Source organism: Pollicipes pollicipes, unplaced genomic scaffold (genome assembly GCF_011947565.3).
Source record: "Pollicipes pollicipes isolate AB1234 unplaced genomic scaffold, Ppol_2.1 Scaffold_7261;HRSCAF=8764_pilon_pilon_pilon, whole genome shotgun sequence".
NCBI classification, from domain to species: Eukaryota; Metazoa; Arthropoda; class Thecostraca; order Pollicipedomorpha; family Pollicipedidae; genus Pollicipes; species Pollicipes pollicipes.
In genome coordinates this window covers 40,994,776-41,018,003 of record NW_023597054.1, presented here as the reverse complement: position 1 = coordinate 41,018,003, position 23,228 = coordinate 40,994,776, and the positions used below count along the sequence as shown (strand labels likewise).

The 23,228-nt window shown below is 52.1% G+C and overlaps 1 protein-coding gene across 1 annotated transcript in view; it reads left to right on the top strand.

The window, feature by feature from the left end:
- Nucleotides 1-22,622, top strand: part of LOC119111440 (putative serine/threonine-protein kinase SIK1B) — a 49,254-nt gene extending 26,632 nt beyond the window's left edge. The window contains exons 2-7 of the mRNA XM_037235253.1: nucleotides 2,416-2,575; nucleotides 9,287-9,398; nucleotides 15,353-15,509; nucleotides 18,475-18,795; nucleotides 19,003-19,226; nucleotides 22,409-22,622. Of these exons, the coding sequence (XP_037091148.1) occupies nucleotides 2,416-2,575; nucleotides 9,287-9,398; nucleotides 15,353-15,509; nucleotides 18,475-18,795; nucleotides 19,003-19,226; nucleotides 22,409-22,622 (1,188 nt within the window). The remainder of the gene's footprint in view (nucleotides 1-2,415; nucleotides 2,576-9,286; nucleotides 9,399-15,352; nucleotides 15,510-18,474; nucleotides 18,796-19,002; nucleotides 19,227-22,408) is intronic.
- Nucleotides 22,623-23,228: the final 606 nt, after the last annotated feature.

Genomic DNA, 23,228 nt, shown 5'->3' with positions numbered 1-23,228 from the left:
CGATAGGGGTTACTGAGGTTATTTATAACAATTCCGACATTTTAGGCAGTTCGCTCAATTTTTCATGTTGGTCGTCTCTCAAGTTTTGTGATTATCGGCTATGCGTCGTCTTAGAAACGGACAAAAGGAGCAAACACGTATATGTGTGTGGTCCAAATCTCCCCTTACAAGGACTTTTTCACCCGCACTCATTGACGGCCTATACGGGGATTAAACTGACACGCGTCGACGGCTGTGAAGCAAGCTCCCACAATGTTGTGCCCATCCTAACACACGAGACGCGGGCGATGGTCCGAACCATTGCTCCATCCGCGGCGCTTCTTCCCGACGTGACGGCGCACCACTCCTTGTTATTGAGAACTATTCGAATCTGATATTCCTGACAACACACGGGAAGGCCCTTTCCCCCCGAGCAAATAAACCCTGAGTGACCTCCGGAACTATCGGCGTTGAAAGTGATTAGCACGACAATAATGTCGTTGATCGGTGCTTTTCCTGTATTCTGCTCAGAACGAATACCCAGCCATGACAGTGCGCATTGGTAGGTGAATAAATTTTGGTTAGACTGAGCTCATTTTATGTTATCCCCTTATACGGAATGGCATTAAGTTAAGTTATAATTTATCAACCCATTCTGCACCCCGGCCACCTTGTCCGTGCGTTCGAGATGCCCAGCATGAGGTGTGTTGACTTGGCGTGTTACATTCACGTTGTTCATTGTAGAAGACGTACTTTCCTCTTTTCGTCGAACAACGCTTTTTCGCTTGCAGAGTGCACATTCATGAAAACCAAATTAACCTTGTTTTCTAGCAGGAGCCCTAACGACCGGCAATGTTTTTGTTCCTGCAGCTGCGCTGCGACCTGTTGTCAGCACTCCGAACCCTGCAGAGCGTGCTGTATCCGACGACTTGCAATTCGAACGTGCCGTATTGGCTGCATTCGAAACAGTTCACCGCGTTCCAAAACTTGGCAAACTTAATGGGCTTACTTCGACTTTTGCATGTCTATCCAAAGAATGGTTGAACTTTCTTTGATTCCATATGTGATTTCAGGAGAGATGTTTGAGACGCACATTGTGAAAGAGCACATGGTGTTAGGACGACGTGGCCGTCCGTTGTTTTATGATTATACCCGTCCAGTGTCTGGCGTAAGCTATACGTTTGGAGCGTTAGTTGTGTCATTTACGCCTCAGTCACATTTGGATGATACACGATACAAATGAACTACTAGGGACGGATCAAGGCGCGATGAGGGGAGGATGTTGGAAGCCTGTCATTTAGGTTTTGAATCCACGCAATTTATGTTTGTTGAAAACATTCTTTCTAAATGTTTTTTTTTGCATTTGTCATCCATCTCTTCGCAAAGTGGGTGGTGTACGCGGAGAAGCTTCAATTATTTGTGAAATCCAGGTACTCCTCGCGTTGTATATCCCTGCAATCGACACTGGCAAACAACAGGGCTGTGTGCATTCAATAATACGTCGGATAGGCATATGCACACATATTGTAATGCGATGCGTGTTTCGGATGCAGAAAACAATAAAATCAAACATATCATTCTAACACCATCTTGTCTTCATCTCAGTGAGCGCTTGCCAACATGCCAATTGACATGCCAAAAGATAGTCCACGTATTGGTCACTTTTTAGTCCCCATGACGCAGAACAAGTCCGGAAAATGGCAAACGTCTGGCTCGTCGAATTGACGCTTCTTGGCATACAATTCCGCAAGGAAATTGTATTTAAGAGCTATTCAACTTGAATACGAAGATAACCCTGAGGTTAGTGCCATGTTGAGCCAGCCTGATTGCTTCCCTCCGAGGAAAGTCTGCTGCAGGTGGCTGCATTACCTTGTGGAAGCGCTCGTTGAATGAGTCATCAAAACTGAAACGCCTTCATGTGATTACGTGAGCTGTTCTTTGGTCCTCGAAGGTCAACACACAGCGAGGGCACTTAACACTGTCATGGATGGGGACATTTTATATTTTATAGTTCTGGAGGACGTCTGATATTTTATAGTTCTGGAGTACTCATGATTTCTAGCATCACGCCTGACATATAGTTTCACGTCATGCAACGCCATCGATTTTCTTGATATGGACGTTGGAACTGGGAAGGGGAGAGGGGGTGAGGGAGGCAACTGGTTCCACTTTTCTTGAAGGCTGAATGAATGCCTATGGCGATGCATTCGATGTGTTGACCTTAAACTATTCAGTATCTTCAGTCTTTTTCACATAACCCGCTGCTGCTGTACCCTCACATATATCTATGTTAAAACCTGCGGTAAGCCAGATTCGCCATTTCGACTGTTACAGGCACAGCTTGAGAGAACCCCTCCTCGCGGTAGTGACATGTCCCCCCTGTTTGCAGCAAATGGCCGGCCACGGACGGCTGACCTGGCCTTGACCTCTGGTCAGGTCACGCCGTACTCTCGCCTCATCAGTCAGCTTCGCAACGATGAACGTCTGATGAAGGAAATGACCCTGGGGAAGCGGGTGGGCTTCTACCGCTTCTACGGTGACCTGGGCACGGGCAACTTCTCCCAGGTCAAACTGGGTGTGCACCAGCTGACCAATGGTAAGTGGCGCGGGTAGCACGCGCCTAATCACCGCCTCCATGGTCCATGTTCGGCGCAGATGCATGCAGCGCGCTGTCACCGTCTGTTACGGAGCAGTCGTCGTCAGATGTACCGAGCTCTGCCGGTCTTCTAGCCGCTCTGGCAGCACCGTATTTGTTTGGTTTGCGCTATGATCAACATTACCCTTGTCCTGCGAGGGCGGCGTGGGCCTCCAGAGCGCCGCTAAGATTTTGCTGATATAGCTTCCCGGCGGTTGCAATAAACACAGGCATGATAAATTGTTATATAGTGTTTAAAAACAGGAATTCGAAATTTCGGATGCCTGACAGCGTTACACATCCTATGAGAATTGTAAGTTTCTGATCTGAATGCTTTACAATCTATTAACTGCTGTCCCGAGGTCATATCAAAGACATTTTGCTCGAGATGAAAAATATGCTTATTTCCGTCAGAATATGAACTCCAAAGATGTTTTCTAGGCATTTTAGTTATGCTGCCGCTCCGAAGTACATCAGTATCGTTCCGATATTTTTTGTGGGCCAGGCTATACCCGACCATGGTAAATAAGACTGATATTGGCGACTCTATTTTAATGCTTCAAGGTCATAGCATTTAACTTTAATGACACTTTTCTCACGGTGTGAGAAGAGCTTTCTAACCCTGCTCTTCCTGTTGACATGGCCGTTAGGTTTTTGATATAGCCATACGGACCAATGCAACAAACGCACTGTCCCATTTGACTTGACATGACATATCACAGGTCACATGTGTCAATGTCCCCTAGTGTCCATTTGTTTTTTTTAGAGATCCATGGTTTGATGCATCCGAGAGGCATTCATCTGAGCCTTCTTATGCATTGTCACAGCACGTTTAGTTTGAGATGACAGATGTTGATGACAGGTGATGGAAGTTGACGAGAACTTCCCATTGCCGTTTTCTGCGTGACTCTTATTTGCTTAGGTCTTGAAATCTTAACTGGGCCTCTATCAACCCAACCATCATGGGAAATGAAAAACTCTCGTAGGGAGAGTGGAAGAGGAACATCGTCCAAGGATCCCGCCACGATGCACGTTTTCCAATGGTCGCGTCCTTGCCCTCTTCAGTGGAATCAACTGGCCAGACAAACCGCAAACCACGTGGGCGGGGCGGCTGGACCATGTCACTCCTGATGACGCTAGGCGTGCCGCAAAGTCCACACGGTGACGCGTGGGCGGCTCCGCCTTCGTCAGCGCCCCCAGCTGGCGACCGTCCGACGCGCAGCCGTACGGCCTGATATTCATGCCAGCGCCGTCTCACCTGGGTCGGATGCCTGCGCCGTCCAGGGCTGCCGGGGCGGTGCCGCTACGGAAGCTCAACGCTCGTTGTAGATACACAACACGGCACAGCACAACCGCACACAACACGGCACAGCACGGCCGCACACAACACGACAGAGCACGACCGCGTCATCGCGTGTAGGCGGTGGGCCGATGCTATCAAGACGGGCGGCACGGTGAAAGCACGCCAGTGTAATCAAATATGAAGTCACCCATCAACGCTCAAAGTGAAGTTTGTCGTCACCGTTACTGTCTTGAAAAACGCATGTCTGGCAAAACACGTTCACGGTCGATGCAAGTGCAGTCTTGAAGACGGCGAGCGCGCGGGCTCTGTGGCATTGGAGAGCCATAACTTGACTGGACATAACACAACTTGACTTGGTTAGCGCCGCTGACGACACCACGGGTCATTCCGCGTGGCTGTGACAGCCAGCAAGCAGGACCACTGCAGCGCCATCCGGCCGGTGATATATGAGTGATGCCGTCCCAGCGGGGGTGCCGCTCCTTCCAGCCGTCCCCGCCGGCCGGGTGACCCCACACACTCGAGTGGTGCCGTCCCAGCGGGGGTGCCGCTCCTTCCAGCCGTTCCCGCCGGCCGGGTGACACCACACACTCGAGTGGTGCCGTCCCAGCGGGGGTGCCGCTCCTCCCAACTGTCCCCGCCAGTGGCAGCCGCCAGCAGAGCGCAGGTCAGCCGAATGGCCCAAAGCCATGCCATACGCGCGTCAGTCGTGCGTGGCAAGCCACTGGAGAGCAGGGCGCAACAGCGGGAACAGGCGGGCCACCAGCGGGGGAGGGGGAGGGGGATAGCGACACAGCGCGTCGCAGAAGGACTACCCAGGTCATGAGGGGGCTGTTGGCAGCGTCAGGTGCTGCAGGCGGTCTTGTGTTGCTGGTCTGGGAACGTAATGAAATCGATGGGCCAGACAAGGCGGTAGTGCTTCCCGATCTTTTAGCATTCCCAATGGTATAAAAACGTAAAACATGGATTGCTGCTACTTCCTTTGGAGGGCCTTGTATTTAATGGATGGCTAACGGCAGGTCCTTCAGTCTACTTGAACAGACCAGGTGACTGTGTGCAATGTTGGTGCAATAACACTCCGATATCTACATCGGGTGTTTGATGATGGATTGTCCTGGACGACTAGCATTACCCAGTCCCAAGTATTGGACTAGGCCGCTGTTTACTCATGCGGCTTAGGGGGACGACAGCGTAGCATTTCGGACGCGAGGCACAGCCACACTTTATGTAATTATCTGACCCCAAATTATTCCGCCGGCTGACAGAACACGCGGCGAGCGTGAGAGCGCCACGTTAATGCTCACGATACGTCCACCGCGGCCGGCACTTTAATAACCCGCTTTCAGTGCCCCAGGAGCGATCCAAATTAAGCAGACACGCGGCGGCCGCGGCCCTGGGCGCCTGTGTCCCTGACGGCGGCGTGGGGCTTCCAGCGTGAGCCGGCGCCAACTATGGCTTTCGCTGGCGTGCGATATACGGCTTGCGAGGCCTAGGACGGCGCGACCGGCGGACGCGTACGCCGAATATAAACGCCGCCGATCGTCGGCGACGGCCGAGCGCTGCCTGCTGTTGTGGGGCTGCCGACACGCGGCGCGCACAGAAGTGACAGGCGGGCGTCACGGAGGCCGCGGTGACGGCGAGGCCGGAGCGGCCGAGTGGATTTTCGACCGGCGGATCGACCCCACGACCGTACAATCCATACCGGCCAAGATGTTGCGTCGGCGTCTGGCCGGCGCAACGTGTTTCAAATACAAGAAGCGCTTAGCGTCGCACGTTCAGAAGAAATGCTTTGGCGTGGTACTGGGGAGATGATGGACAATGGGGAGCACAGGTTTAGCAAAATGTAAATCTGATGCAAGTCCCTCACCCCCACCCACCCACCCACCCAAAAAAGCAAATCAACGGATATGGTTCACTTCATTTCGAGAGAGCATAGTTCTCTTCTTATCTTGTTTTCTTGTTAACTGAAACAGAAGCCAGCAACTAACTGAAACAGTCACCGCCGGAACATGTCACCAGAAGACAAAATTCTGTTAGGAATTTGAAGCCAGTCAGTTGACAGTCATTCAACTCAGGAAACCAGGCATTAAATGGCTGAGTCGAAAAACCACCGGTGCTATTAACTTTGCAATGGTTTGGTGGAATGAAGGTACCCCGTTTTAGTTCCGAGGCAGAATGAAGTGGACGTAGATTGCAGATCGAAGTGAGATAAACATTGTATCGATTTATATATATTTATATATATATATATATATATATATATATATATATACATGTCGATGCAATGAATGGTCATATATATGTGGCCATTCCATGTTCGCTTGGGGTGCTCAACTTTTTAAGAACCGAGTAACGAAAGATAGTGTAACGTGGTTTTAAGCATACGCGCTCCTGAGCCTTGAAAAACAAGCGCCTGACGTTACAGTCTCCATAAGTAGGCGGGATCAGCCTCACAACTAACACCAGGCGGCAGCCAGGAGACGGAAGAAAGAGATAACGTATCTGAAAGGAACACGTTTGAACGCTTTATTACTTCAATTCCCACGTTTAGAAGGGGTTCCTAGGGACACATTTCATATGTGCGATTTTTAGACTGATAGTGAGAACGGATTAGCATTCAAAGCACCGCGAACTAATGCTGGAATCTGGTGGTGGGACTGGAAACACAAAGGCAGAGCTTCGTTTTGTCCTACTCCTGTAACTGTTAATCTGCTCAGAGGACGACCAAAAACGACATAGTATGCGCCTCAATATCACTTTTAACGGGACAAATTGGGTCCAAAATCTTCGGAAGCATCATTTGACAACGGTCGCCCACCCGCGTCCGGCGCGCGCCGCCTGGTGTGAGCTGCGGCTGCCGACGCTGCTCGGTCTGACAGAAACTGCGACCTTGGCCATCGGTGTTCCTGCTCCTAAGATTACCGACGCGCAGGCTCAACACTTTGTGGTATTAGTTGTTTCAAAATCGGTTCTGAAAAACGGTGGAAGTCCTCAGTCAAACATGAATGGGTTGAGCTCATTTCTTGCCTCATTTCAATCTTGCTCCTAGTTTTGAAACATCGTTTTCGCTGTTTATGAAATTATTCATGTTCGAAATGTGGGTCCCGCCGATTTAAGATCAACATGTTTGGCTTTCATTTTGGCCCATTGGATCAGAGAATGTTGGGGGGGGGGAGTGGTGGAATAAATCCCTCCATGTCAGGTATGATATTTCATAAGCACACGTAGCCAGAAACTCATTTAATATGACTTGCATTGCAGCACTATCAGCTCTGACTATTATCCACTTTCAGTTTTTTGGATGACCATGATCTAAAGAAGTAACACATATCTCTCAAGCAATTAGAGGCGCAGTTTGGATTTTAGTTGTTGCATTTTCACCATCTGTTTTCACCTAAGGTAAAATTTTGTCAATTGAGCTATAAACATAGAAACAGAAACGGCTCTGCCTAAACCTAGCAATATATGTTCTTCGCCCACGGCCAAGAGACAGATATGAACGCCCCAGCCTGCTTCTGTTATTTATGTCCCGCATGTGCCGCGTCGTTTTCTGCACGACGACGCGCCGTACGCTGTCTTGGTTATCGACGCAGGCACAGAGTTGCTGATACATATCAGGCACGTACACATACCAGCTCTCCCCTTGAACACATTTGGGTGTATCCGCGCGCCTCAGTGCAGGAGCACATGTATTTCGGGACAAGTAGACATTATAATCAGACAGAAGTAGACAGCGATGCTGGCGCTAGTTCGGTTGCCCATCCACGCTTTGCGTCACCGAGCCGCGGTGTAGGCCGTGCACGGCGCAGCTGAGTCGATATCGGCCCTGCTGTAGGCCGGCCGGCCGTCGGTGTTTGGGCAGTTTCTGGGCCAACGAAGGTCGGCCGAGCTCGATACGCACGGTCGTCGGCCGCGGCGGCCGGGACCGGGACGGTGCCCCTGACCGAGGCGACGGCCCGGCGGCCGCGGCCGGCGGATGGGAGCGGCCGGGCGCGGCGCGGGCGACAGCCGGCAGCCGTCGTTGCCCCGTGCGGAGCCGGGGGGCGCGCCAGTGGGGACGGTGCAGAGACCGGCGACCGCACAGCGCTGGGACTGCAGTCACACCCGACGGCCGCTTAAAGAGCACTCAGGGAAATCGGGCACAAGCTATGTCAGGCACTTGCCGATCGACTCAGTGCATAGCAGACATCAGCTGGCACAAATGTATGCGACGCTGGCAGGCCAGCGAGGCATTAGTGGTCATCGGTGGCAATGGGCCACTCCCCTAATAGTTCCTGTATCGACCTGTCGTGCCGTCATGGCCTCTGGGGCTGGTCCTTGTGTGTTCCCGGAGTGGTAATGCGGCGCTCCCTAGCTGCTAGCATATCTGCTTAAACTGCGCGACTGCCGCGCATGTGCGGCACTGCGGGCCTCAAATAGTGATAAGCCTTGAATATGAATATATGTTGGATAATTGGGTGGTCATGGTGCCTGGCTGATATAGCCAAGGAAGTATGGTATATGAGTGTAGATTAGCTGTGTGTATACAACCGATGTTACATTGCATCGTTGTGTATACAATCGACCATTACATTACCATTACACACTGGTGGTGATCTCGGCGCTTTGCGATGCACTTTGGATAACCGTGACTTGACGGCATGTGCATCGCAATGCACACCCTTTTCAAGATACCTGTTTGTTCGTACCTGCAGCATTAAAAAATAAAGCTATTCCGAATGGTCTATATGAGTGGTCTTGGGTTCAGAGTATCTGCTAAGCACTCTAAGCTTGTGCGTGTACCCAGAACCCATCACCCAAGTCGTGTCGTTCAGTTCAAGGAATACTTTGCCTCCACGCTCCCGCCAAACAGGGGTGGGGTTGTACGTGCCGCACAATGCTGCTGAACGGCCGCCCTGCACCAAGGTTGACCCTGGTTAGCCAGTTGCCAGGTGACCTTTCCATTTAGGTCGGGTCAATCAACGCGCCCGCTCTGAAACTCGTACCCAGTAACGCTGGATCATGAGTTCAGCATCTTTTCCAAGGCCACGGAGACGGAAAAATTAAAGATTCATTGCTTCTACAATTTTAGCGAATTTGATATATGAATAATTGTGATAGGCTCTGAATTACTGTAGGCAAAGCATAGTGCATGCACCTTTTGACATTAAGGTAGTGACGCAAAACAAAGAGACGGATTTCGCCTCTACCACGCTTTTTGCCTTAAACTTCTGCTGCATAAATGCTTGGAAACCAAAACCGAAAATGCTTAAACTAACTATTCATACAAATACAAAGCAATACAAAAAGGATCGGTATCGCAATGAACATGAAGGCCGAGCAGCTTGAGCCTGTGTACCCATCCCTGTTTTCACTGCCATTTCCGTTCGCAGAGCGAGTAGCAGTCAAAATTCTAAGCAAGGCCAAGTTAGACCAGAAGACCCAGAGAATGCTGGCTCGCGAAATAGCCAACATGGACAAAGTTCACCATCCAAACATCATCAGGTGAGATGAAGGAGTGAATGGGCAAAAAAAAAAATGGACGACGAACTGAAGAATCATCAGCGCTGTACGTGACAACCGCCCTTTTTGGTCGTTCAGATATGCTAAGTGGATGTACACCAGTCAGCACCATGTTGCCCTCTCTCATGCCTTGCAGGTATGAGGAGAGCAAATCGTTACTGGTGACACGCGAAACTAGGTGTTTTTTTATTAGAGCTCTTTCGACCAGAAATGATCGTTTCAGGGCTATGGGATGCAAGAAAATGGTTAAAGGTGGAGCAGACTCGCATGCGCCTGGAGGGCCAACCGCCGGGCTTCAACCCGCGCATGCGCGTTGGGCACCCGGTCGGGGTCCCCCTTCCCGCGGGGCTCTCGACCCACTCGTGGCTGACGCATGCAGCCTGCCCCGGACAAGCGGGGTGTTGCGAAGATGCAGAATGAAGCGAGATAGAGGATAAGAGGGACGGATGAAACTATGTGTGGGTATGCTAGCAAGATAAGCGGAGACATAGCGAGCGAGGAGGTGAGACATAAAACCTAGCGCTCGTTGCTCGACGTCCCGTTTACGCTGCGGTCGGGCAGGCTCGCTGGTGGTGTAGCGGCCCACTCCACACCCTGGTGGTGCGGCATCTCACTACACACCCTGGTGGTGCAGCATCTCACTCCACCATCGGGTGGTGCCGCATCCCACTACACACCCTGGTGTGCGGTATCTCACTCCACCCTCGGGTGGTGCGGCATCTCACGCGACCCGCTGGTTGTGTGACAGTTCACTGTGCTACTCAGGTGATGCGGCGATCACCTTACGCTCTGGTGTTGCGACAGTTCTCTAGGCTGCTCGGGTGGTGCGGCGGCTCACCTTACGCTCTGGTGGTGTGACAGTTCTCTAGGCCACTCAGGTGGTGCGGCGGCTCACCTCACGTTCTGGTGGTGTGACAGTTCTCTAAGCTACCCGGGTGGTGCGGCGGCTCACCTCACGCTCTGGCGGTGTGACTGTTCCCCATGCCGCTCAGGTGGTGCAGCGGCCCACCGGGCTCCTCAGATGACGCCGCGGCCCACCCGGCCTCTGCGCCGGACGCGGCCCGGTCTCGCTGCAGGCCAGCGGTTGAGTGGCAATCTAGCGGTCAGCGACTCCCGGCCCGTGATGCTCGCCCGGCCAGCAGTCGGGGCGCCCGAAGGCCCGCGTGCAGACGCTGCGATTTATGAGCTCATAAGTCCCCCCCCCCCTCCCGCAGTCGATGACGACCATTTTCACATTTACATAAGCGCGATATGCCATCGGCAGTCGGTACGCCCCCCCTCCCCCTCCGAAGAAGGCGCCGACTATGTACACAACCGCGTTGAAAGATCAATGTTTGCAAAATCCTCTCTCAGCCGAGTCAGTTAATGCGTTCTGGAGGCTCGTTTCCAGGGCATGTCTAGATGTTAGGTACAATCAATTTGCAATGCAAATTACTTGAAGACTTGCTACCACTTCAGCATAAGCATTACCGCCAAACCGTACATACATCGCTATGGTTCAATTACATTGTTATCGTGCTAACTCGATTGCGCCTCAAGGATAGCCCGTTTCCAATTCAGTGATGTTCGGTCAAAACATCCTTGATTATCTTACATCCCTTACCGTCTGATTGGACATAATTATGACCAAACCTTGCCCAAACGCAATGAAGTCTACTTTTACATTTAGCATGTATCTTATCCACAGCATAAATATTTTACCCTCCTATATATTCTGTGCCATTTCACGTGCACTTGACCAGCAGGCTTTTTCGGCGTTCCCAGCGGGCGGGGCGTCGGTCGGAGCTGGCCCGACACGACACGGCGGGCTGCGCCACCGGAAGTGGCCGCTTCCTGTGGGATTTCCCGCGGGACGGCGCCGGTACGGGTGTCGCCTCGGTCGCCGGTGCCGATCGCTGCCATCTACATATAGAGTGTGAGGCCGGATGCGGTGCCAGCGATGACATGACGACCGCGGCTTCGACCATCGACGCCACGTGGGCAGCCCCGGCGCCCACGCGCTCGCCTGGGCGTAAAGGAGGCGGACCAGCACTGCCATCCGTGCGACCCATGCACCAGCGTAGGCTGGTAGCACGTGTTGGGTTGGGTCGGATGTACCCCGCGTCGGACCCGCCCCCGGAAGCGGCGTGGTCCGGCCGTGCGGGCCGCTCAGCAGACCGGCTAAACCGCGCAAACTATGCGGGATGGAGAACAAGTAATGGAACCGTTACAAACTTCTTGCCTCGTACAGCCTGTAAATATCGTTTGCACATTTCCTATGCATATGACGTCATTAGTTGTCATCGGCGCAGCGGCGCCTTTGATTTGTGGTGATCAAACCAGTGTGGACGCGGCCAAACTGTAATCGGGAAAAGATGACCAGGATATGGTATTCCAAATAAAAAACGTGAGAAATCTGCATTGTACGGGTAAAATAAAAAAATGGGACAAAACCCATTCGTTTCTTTATACATTCATATTTATCTCGTAAATGACACTCAGCTTAGAGTTTATTTATTCCCCTGTGATGTTTTTGTGAAGATCAGAAATGCAAGATTAGAAGGAAGACGGATCCGGAGTCATATTGCATTCAACTTTTATTGAGTCTGCTTACCATTCTACCGGTAGAGCGCGTCTAACATAGTTGAACTAACTTCGGTTAGAAACTTCTAAAAAACGAATACCTACTGCCCGAAATCACTAGGCATATGGAGGAAGCGTTCTAATGAAGCAAGGTCGCTTCGGACCAGAGTTCAGGCCGAATCATGTTCAGTTATGCCAAGCTACTCCAGAATATTCCATCTCATATAATCTAGACCAGGCACAAGCCTCCCGAAATATGCATGGAATGAAACGGCATGCCGCCAGAACAATCCTGTGACCTGCGGGATGTGAGCTAAGGCTACGCAGCTCCTCAGGTCAGATCGCCCAGAGGGGCGCGGTCCGGAGTCGCCGGCCGCTGCCAGCCAGGACTCGGTCGCACTCCTGCGCTCGGCCTCGACAGCGTGCCCGCAGCCCTGGCCGTGACCCTGGACGTGACCGGCGCCTGTCCGCCCGGTCACCGGGCTGAAGACTGGCACGGTGGCGTGCCGGAGGTGCCGCGCTGATGAGGGGGGCATTGGCCGCCGGCCCGGGACTCCGCCGCACTGCACCTGACGGCCTCAGTCAAGGTCGACATCGATTGCAACGGACGGCCAGCGGCTCCGTGATGTGCTGTGAGCGTCAGGGTAGCGGCTTGGTGACGCGCTGCATGGTCAGGGCAGCGGATCTGTTACGCGCTGTAGGGTCAGGGCAGCGGCTAGGTGACGCGCTGTAGGGTCAGGGCAGCCGCTTCTTGACGCACTGTAGGGTCAGGGCAGCGGCTCGGTGACGCTCTACATGATCAGGGCAGCGGCTAGGTGACGCGCTGGGTGGTCAGGGCAGCGGATCTGTAACGTGCTGTGGGGTCAGGGCAGCGGCTCGGTGACACGCTGTAGAGTCAGAGCAGCGGCTAGGTGACACGCTGTAGGGTCAGAGCAGCGGCTAGGTGACTCGCTGTAGGGTCAGGGCAGCGGCTAGGTGACGCGCTGCAGGGTCAGGGCAGAGGCTCCATGATGGACGCGTGTTGACGTGACTCGCACACGCCCTGATGCTGGAGGGAAAGGCTCGCTAGAGTGATGTGAATCTTGGCATGCGCTTCCCAGCGTCGGGCGCTAGGTCTCGGCGTTTCCACGTTGCTTAAAATGATTGCTCATACGCAAAAACGTGCTGCCTCAATACATTGCTTTTGGATTGTTATACGAACATAGTTAAGAAACGAAAAAAAGTTAAGAAATATTTATGTCACACTTGTTATGGCGTGGCCCTATCGCTTCGTAACAAAGGTAAGACCGACGAGTTCACAGCAGCCGTCGCTGAGTGTCACATGGCAACAATTGCACGCTTTTAGGAAGTTTTCCCCTCTACCTTGCGGGCATGTGCGAATCACGCCGTCACACGTCAATCACGCGGACGCTGACCTGACGATCACAGCGCGTCACCGAGCCGCTGACCTGACGATCACAGCGCGTCACCGAGCTGTTGACCTGAAGATCATAACGCGTCACCGAGCTGCTGACCTGACGTTCACAACGCGTCACCGAGCCGCTGACCTGACGATCACAGCGCGTCACCGAGCCGCTGACCTGACGATCACAACGCGTCACCGAGCCGCTGACCTGACGATCACAACGCGTCACCGAGCCGCTGACCTGACGATCACAACGCGTCACCGAGCCACCGACCTGACGATCACAACGCGTCACCGAGCCCTGACCTGACGATCACAGTGCGTCACCGAGCCTCTGGTTTGATGCTCACAGCGGAAAGCGCATCACCGAGCCGCTAACTTGACCTTACAGCGCATCACGGAGTAACTTACCTGACGCTCACGGCGCACCATCGAGCCGCTAACTTGACCTTACAGCGCATCACGGAGTAACTTACCTGACGCTCACGGCGCACCACCGAGCCGCTAACTTGACCTTACGGCGCATCACAGAGTAACTTACCTGACTCTCGCGGCGCACCGCCAAGCCGCTAACTTGACCTTACAGCGCATCACGGAGTAACTTACCTGACGCTCACGGCGCACCACCGAGCCGCTAACTTGACCTTACAGCGCATCACGGAGTAACTTACCTGACGCCCACGGCGCATCACCGAGCCGCTAACTTGACCTTACAGCGCGTCACGGAGTAACTTACCTGACGCCCATGGCGCATCACCGAGCTGCTCACCTGATCTCACGACACATCACCCAGATAGATGCGTGGAAAGACGCGGTGCCTTTCCGCACAGATATGTGGAAAGACAGATGTGTGGAAAGGTGCGAAAACTGTCTTCTGGCTGTCTTCTCCTTTTTTCACATTTAATCCTTATTTCTGCCGGGAGTTTCACTTAATACGCCATTATGATTCTGCAAAGTTAAGGGCTTAGTGTAAGTCAATGCAATGGGAGGCCGATGCAATTAGTCACGATCTGTTGTTATTTTCATTACAGTAGTGTTTTATTACATGGTTTTCCAGCCGACTGCAAAGCACAAACGTCTTGTGGATGCCCGAACTGTCGGTGTGAACTCGTCTGCTCATTATAGAGAAAGATATTATTAGACAGATCTTCGGGAATTCCGAAGCCCCCTATATATTGGCATATTGAATACAATTTAGCAATTTGGGAGCAAACGAAGTAATTATGTTTGGCACGGAGCATGTGCGTACGCTTGTAGCACTATATGTGCGCCCACCTGTAGTACTTCACGTTGCTTATGCGTACATGTCGTATATGCAGGAGGCAGGCGAATTGTGGAGGCGTGTGGAACGAAGTTTTGCGGTACAAACAGAGAACGACGTAGGCAACTCTAAGCAATCGTATTGCTGTCTGCTACCTTAACGACACATCCTGAATCTCGCATAATTTAATACAAACTGACTTACTTGCAGTTCTTGAATGTTCTGACGTTCGCTCGGGATCTTTCCTGAACAAGAGAATGAAGGATCTAGATGGTTTGAAAGCACAACGTTGTGGTGGCTCTGGCGGCACTGCTTTGGTGGCCTCACCCCAGCTCTTCGGCAGGAAGATCCGCTCCAATTATGAAACGCTATCTTATCATTTTCCTAAACCTTGGATGGGTTCAGCCCTCAGCTCATCAACATAAGAAATTCCCGATTGTTAACGTCGTCATCAGGACCGTCATCGTGGCTGCCACTGCGATGAATTTCTCTCCAGTTTCCCAGCTTCACGGACCAAGTCTAATTTCTTTCCTTTTCATTTCATTTATTTTATGACGCAATCAAAGACCGGAATCCCAGACAGGATGATTCTGCTCGCAGACGGGCGCAATGGATTGACATATGGGTCCAGTGCGCCCATGTGTCCAGTGTGTCCGTCCCTTGCCGAGGTGTGAACGGAGCTGTGACAACAGCGCCACCCTGCCACAGGCTGTACGAGGTGCTGGAGACACTCTCCAAGATCCACCTGGTGATGGAGCATGCGCCTGGCGGCGAGCTCTTCCACAAGATCACCACCGAGGGTCGGCTATCAGAACGGCGGGCCCGGCCCCTAGTGGCACAACTGGTGTCAGCCGTTCAGCACATGGTGAGCCTCTGGTGGTGTAGCTGGCGTCCGCCGTCCAACACATGGTGAGCCTCTGGTGGTGAAGCTGGTGTTGAACGTCCAGCACATGGTGAGCCCCTAGTGGCGCAGCTGTTATCAACCGTCGAGTATCGACCGTCCGTGGTGAGCCTTTGGTGATATAGCTGGTGTTGAACGTCTAGCACATGGTGAGCCCTTAGTGGTGTAGCTGGTATTCGCTGTCCAGCATACTGCGAACCTCTCGCCCCAAACAGGGGATGGACACGTGGCTGAGGACACTCATGTTATGACTGCTGTTTGAGGCGTTGTTTTGTCGTATCATGCTGATTAACACATACCAGATAAAGAACCTACTAGATGTTGACCTACAAGCCATTTGCTACAGCAGTCGCAACAGACTATGACTATTGGTGGACGTGCTATGACGTTTTCAAGTGGGTGCGTCTTTTTAGGGCTCGGCACGATGACCGTGAATTTCGTTTTGTTTGTGATGGTAGTACACAGTCATCAGAAGTCATGCAAATAGGGAAAAATCACACAAAAATAGTTAACATTGAGGCGCCAAATGAGGACTTGGCCCGCTTTCAAGTGCGGGTGGCAGAGGCAAGCCTGGGGATGGGCGTGGGGCAGCAGAGGCAACGGGCTTTAACACTAATGGGGAACGAACACATGGTTTTGTCTCCCACACCGCCTGCATATCGCATGTCAAGTTTTGAGCCCCAGTGGTTACTGTTGGCGATTTAAGGTCGTGAGCTGTTCACCTGAACTATGTCCCGCACTGCACCATCCACGTACTCTTGCGGCTGTATCTTGTAAAAATGGGAATATGCTGTAAATTGCTCAGCACTGCTAATCCTTTTCGATCCGAATTATCGCGTATCAAGGGCTTCATACCAACCTATCTCGAATGTTGCGGAAACATGCGACCGCAGACAGAAAGTTTGGGCCGAGCCAAAGCCGTTTTGTTTGCCGTAGCCCAAGATCATTTTGCGATATGGGAATTAACTATGGTGCTTCGAATGGTGAAAGTTTTGTGACGATCGGTCCCATAGGCTCCGAGAACTGAGTGATATTCATACAAAGCATGTTTAAGCTGTGCAAAATGATGTTTTTAAAGCAAATCTAAGGTATCGTCTTCTCACACTGTCAAAATCCTAAACTCATTCGTGATGCATACTCTACTGAGGTTTTAGTGGTAATCGTTTTGATAGATCCCGAAGGCTCAGTAATATGCCAGCACATTGGTTTGTGATTTAGCAGGAGTGATGATATTCGTGTTAGTATTTGCCTATCAGCATCAGGTCATCGTATATAGCAAGTCAAACTACTCTGATGGCTTGCAATATCGGCACGTCGTTAAAAAACTCAATGCTTTGGTAGCAAGAGGTCTATCAAAAATTGGTCAAACTTATTATTTTTGACTTGACCGTGGGTCACGACTTTCAAATTGCTCAAGGAAATGAGCAATGCCGCATCGGATGGCGTTTTTTTTTCGAGTGATTGGCGTCATGATTGTTGCTAATGCAAGAAAACAATGTAAACAACCGCATGTCGTGTTCAAGAATAACTGGATGCTGGTCCAATAACTTTTGAGAATTGAGCTGAGCTGAGGGCACAACTGCGACCTTTGAAACGACCTTAGATCACCATCCATTTACAAAGGGATATAAAACAATGTTGAGTGGCAAAATGAATGGTAAAGGCTTCCTGGTGATCATTCATATTTGCTTTAGTCCCGAGACACACAAGTTATTCGTATGCAAGACAGGCCTCTGGCCACATGTTGACTTCGACCTGGCCTAGGCTACTTTCCTCGAAAGGCGACATGGAACCTTAAACAGTGCACTAAATGGCCAAAGTGTTGCGGGATTACTTTAATAGCCTTTAACAACCGAGATGTCCGTTTTCAGTTGAAAAAGACTCGCATTACAGTCATGTGACCTGGCTTAGGGGGCACCCACACGGCGCAGAGTTAGTCGGATGGTTGGAATTAAAGAATAAAGGCTTGGAGACCACCGGTCTGCTAGTTTTGGATCCCGGCTGCCACGTTGCTGAGCGTGTCCACCAGCACAACAACGGGACTGTCTGTCAGCGTCAATTATTCAGCTGTGAACGTGGCTATGTTTGTGTGTGTATGTGAACTCGTCGTGCCTTTCTCCCATTCTGTCAAATGCATGTATGCAAAAGTTTGCTTGCCCTTGCTCTGTCATGTCATTACCACTCACTGCCATTGCCAACGTCATGATTAAGAAACAATCGATGGTCTTTCACAGCTGCTACGTTTCACGGAACGTGCTCATAATCTGCGAAGTGCCCACTCATGTTTCCACATTTTGGTGGTGCGTGTTATTCCGCAGAAGACATGTGACCTGGCATGACGTCGCAGTGCACTATCCAAATCATTACAGACGTAATGGTGGACGTGAAACCATTAACTCCTGACTAAAAGGAGCTCATGTGAATGCGTGATGATGCCAAGCGTGCATGGTAGCGGAAAAACTGTCTTGATGACTCGCAACAGACACATTGTCTTTACCTCACCTCCGCTGTTAAATACCGCCATTCCAGCAACCAAGCTCAGCGGCTCAGTGCATGCATGTCCAATAGATTTTTAACGCGGCGTTTAACCTTATCTTGATCAAATGTGTATAGATCGACCGCTGAATTTCATTACATAATCGCTAACCTGATTGCTGAACCAACTTTTAATTGTGAGTGGGCTAAATGTCAGCTTAACGAATTAAAAGAACGATTTAACAAAAGCGGCAACCATACAAAGCCAATATATATTTCAAATACTTATAGGTGATTTAGATTTGACTTCCTATTTTTCCTTTTTTCTATGGAATTGTTTTGTAGATAATGACAGCAGTCGTTTCTGCTGCCGTACCTGAATTGTGGTTATGATGTGCTGGATGAATGGTCCATCCACTGCCACGAGTGCCACCCGGCTCCACCTCTGTTGCAGCACCTCAATAACATGATCCACCGTGACATCAAGGCCGAGAACGTGTTCTTCTCGCGGCCGGACGTCGTGAAGCTGGGCGACTTCGGCTTCAGCACGCTGGTGTGCGAGCCCGACCAGCATCTGACCACCTTCTGCGGCTCGCCGCCGTACGCGGCGCCCGAGCTCTTCCGCGACGACTACTACACGGGCGCTGCTGTCGACGCGTGGGCACTAGGCATCCTCATCTTCTTCATGGTGGCCGGCGCCATGCCGTTCCGCGCCGGCACGGTGACGGCGCTGAAGCGGCAGATCTTGTCGGGCGCGGTGACGATGCCGGACAGTGTCAGCGACGACTGTCAGCAGCTGCTGCGCGGTCTACTGCGGCAGAGTCCGGCCGACCGGCTCTCGCTGCAGGAGGTGGCCGGCTGCGGCTGGCTGGCCGGCCAGGCGCTGCCGCCGCCCGGCCAACCGTTCTCGCTGACGCGCTGGGGTGAGCACACGCCGCCCGGCGCCGACCACCTGGAGACGGCCACGCGCGCGCGCCTCCAGAAGCTCGGCCTCGAGTCGGAGGCGCTCGAGTCGCACTGGGAGCGCGGCGGCCGCAGCCCGATCACTGGCGTCTACCGCATCATGATGCACAGGCTGATGCGTGTGGAGGCCGGCGAGCTGGTCGAGTCGGGCTCGCCGCTGCGGCTGGAGTCGCGACCGACAAGCGCCGGCCCGGCCCCGGCCCCGACCACCGACGCCGCCGACAAACGTGCCAAATCGAAAACGTGCGCAATACTGTGATACGGTGCGGTTGGCGGACCGGCGGCCAGGGTCAGCCGCTGTGCCCGCTGTCGCCATGCAGCTAGAGACTATTTTTGAAATGTGGACTGTTAGACGTGGCGTATGCTGTCCAGTGGTCACACTGGGCTCAAGCGCGGTTGTGAGCCGAGCATTATATTTTTGTGATGTGATATGCCCTTGCCGAGCACACTCATCCGTGCGCGACGTACATATCCCGCGCGCGGTACGTTCAAAGCACGTGGTGGTCTGACCGTGCGGCACCGCCCTCGAGCTCCCTTCATTCCCGGTGGAGCCACTCCTTGCGGTACATGCCCGCGTGCGGACGAGGCGGGACCTGGCGCGTGCTCTGCCTCCGCATGCCGCCCCGAGGAGGCCAGTGTCGTCCGGTGGAGCGGGCGCGCTCGTCGGGCGAGTGCAATACACATACCTCTGGCGCGTGACCGGTCCGTTACGGCCAGCCCGGGAGCAGCTGTGGCGCCAGGTGTCGGCCGACGGGTCACGGCGGTGTGCGCGCAGAGCGCCCAGGGCCGGCCACAGCTGCTGCAGCACAGCCTCAGGCGACGGCACGGCTCAATGGGCCCGACACGTGCCAGGTCGGAGGCACGGAGCTCGATGACGTGTCACAGAGCTCTGGCAGGGCTCGGCGCCTCGGGGCTGAAATAGACTGGCGCAGCGCTCTGACAAGAAAGCCAGCCGCAGGCATCGCATGACGCTGCTGTTGCATTGATAACCACCATTTGCAGTCAACGGAAGGGCACCCGGATAATTAGTGCAGCAGCTAGTGATGGCAGCAACGACGAACTCACACATCCAGATAATTACACCAAGGTCACAAGCCAGTGGCGCAGACAGCTGTTAAATCGGGGAAGTCCTTAGCTTCTGGTAGGCGACAAGTGGACTTCCTCACAAGCGAGTGGGGCTTCCTCACAAGGTCGCTCCCGCAATACAAACGTCGGCTGACCTGCAGGCGGCAGTGTTTACAGTCGTCATCAGTTCTGACAGCTCACATCCCCACCCATCAGTTCACACCCTTATCGATCGCGACCGGAGCGACCTTAGCCTTGATTGGTCGGCATTTCATTGCGTGATAACGAGACAGTAATGTCGCACTTTCGCTGAAAAACACACACACAGGAGAGCGTGGAAGGAAACCTCACACCTTGATGGTTTCTGGCTTACTATAGGCATACAGGGGCACGCTTTTTACATTTCATTGCGAGTGCCCAGCAGGCAAATAGTGGCAATATGTGTCCGGGAAGCCAACAGCCGACACAGTGTGACACATTGACGTGCTGCAGAAAAAAGTGGTTCCCATGGAATTAATCCAGGCTTTTGCATAAAAGTGCTAGCTGCCGATTGTATCACCCATACCGTCAAACCGTCATAATCACGACTGGGGCAAACGTTTGGGCATCGCTGAATAGCCCTAAGCCAGTTTTATCATGCGTGCTTATGATACCACCCTCGGCGCTGCCCCATCATCAACATTCTTAAAACATTGTCGCAATTTGCTCCCCCGCTGTCCGCCACGTGAGTGCAGTGGCGGATCCAGAGGGAGCAGGGAAAGGGGCATGAGGCCATGACCATGGGGACAACGCGGCCAAAGAGGCACCAGAATACCATGGTGGAGGGGCACCAAAATCGTCATTGCGGATCCACGTTAACTTTATTTTAAAGGGGCACCGAATTCCGGGAGTACAACAAATAACACCAAATTCTTTAAAAAATCACAGCATTTTAGGGGCACCACGAGTGAATGCGCTCCCTACCCCTCCCTCCTGCTTCCTTAGGCCCGGGGGGTCCCGAGGGGCACAAAACACCGCTCGGAGTCGACGATCAAGGGTCCGATTAGAGGGTGAGGAAGGTAGGGTGGACTTAAGCCAAGTTAAGTAGATGTAAAAAGGCTCACGTCATGGCAGACTGCTTATTCTTAGGCAATTTAGGGACTTTTATGGTATTTTGTGATATCTTTGCACTATTCGAAAATTTTACCCGCTTCACCCCTAGTTCTGACCACGTTAACCTGCTCCTGCGCCGAAAGCAGCGCACTTTATGTTAAATGATGCTGAATTCTTCCTATTTCTGGTTTATTCCTTTGTGGTCTGGAGTGATCACGTAATTTGTGGAACATTTTTTAAGGAATCTGTGGAATTGTACCGTCTGCTAACTGGCAAAACTGGAGCGTAGCGCTCCGCGCCGAATGCGAGTTGTTGACATGACGGTTGCGGAGTATTGTATTCAGGGTGTTGACGGTGTTATCCATTATTGATCAACATTTTTCACTCAGTTGCATTAAAACTATGTGAGAGGAAGATAGCATTTAACTAGCTATTGAGGCGGCCACTGAAGTACTTCTAGTGTTGTGGGCGTATCGCAATCATCTATGAATGCTGCTCATCGTCGTCACCCACTGCGATCTGCGGATGGAGTGGGGATCCCACAGCTGCCTTATGGTGCCGGCAAAGAAAACTCACATTAAGTTAAGGGGATGTGAATGTCATCCTGTGCGTTCTTCCTTTACAGTCCATCGGCATAAATTGCATATCATGAGATGTGGTGCCAATCCATGACATCCTTGCACCTATGTATAGTGCTGTATTGTATTGTACGGTATTGTATTGAGTATTGTATTGACAGTATTGTATACTACTACACTATTTAGCTGTATACATGACTACAGTATTGAGCTGGGGTGCAATGTCCCAGAGATCACTAAATGAGAACGGTAAGATCACAACATTTGCCCTTTAGCTTAGCCATGGAGGCCCCGGTCAGTCAGGGTATTGACAGCGGTGATGACTCCCACAATGGCTTATGGCGTTCCCCGGCAACTGGACAGCAAACGACACCATTGATTCATGTGGTAAGAAAAAAAGCGAAATGAGGACCCCATAGTTAACAGAAAGAAACCCAAAGTACAGGGTGAGTGAAGCTACCTGAAAGTGAGGTGAAATGACAACAAATATTGGATACTTCAAAAGGAGGCAATTTTGTAACAGGTGTCCTCAGAAATAGCCAAGAGATGGATCATTACCATTCCCTTTTAGTTCCAGCTCGACTAAGAGATTGCTGTGCCATTGCATCGGAAATCTGTCAAAGACGCATGGCAGATCTCCCGTCCGATATCCCGGGAGTCCGGGAGTCATGGTGTTCCTTAACGACGCAGTCGTATCTTGAAAAAGACATCGTCAGAGTATCTGGAGGCGCTGGAGCAGGTGTTGCAGCGCTTGTCGGACGGCAGCCTGAGACTGCAAAGGAAGAAGCGTCGGTTTGGCGCGTCGTCGGTCGTCTACCTGGGTCACCGCGTCGAAGCCGACGGAGTGAAGCTAGCGGCGGATGGGACAGAGCCGCGCGAAACGCTCCAGCTGCTAAAGAACTAGCGGGAGCTGCACTGGTGGCTGAGTCTCGTTAATCCCTATTACAAATTTGCGGAGAATCTAGCCACGGTGTACAGCACCGTTGTACAAAGTGTTTAAAAAGGGTCAAGCCTGACAGCGGGATCTGAGCAGATGAAAGCTGTTCTGTGAAGTAATAGCTGGCGGTAAGCTGCGGTACGGCAGAGGGCGCGAGGCTCTGGTTGAAATGTTGTAGAGGCGCTGATGTCACGGTGTGGTCCTGTCCCGCAGCTCGCAGGTGATGCGCCGCAACATACAGCTGCCAATGTGAGTTACATTGATGTTATTTTGATTGATTTGATGATTATTTGAACTAAACACCGTCATAAATTTTGCGATAATTTTGTCGGTTCACATGCGGAATGTGTCGTTTCTTTTCTTCACTAAACTGGCTGAGTTGTCATGATCGCGGGCACGGCGTTGGTTGATTCCCCTCGTGATTGGCTGATCAGGCAACAATGATATTGACGGAAAGAAGTCTTTGGTCTCCCGAGCAAAAAAGTTTCAAGCGGGGAATGATCTACTCCAACCCCCTCAAGCACTAGCGCAACGTCCCAGGTCTGCGCAGGCCGTCCTGGATTGTGTTGCCAG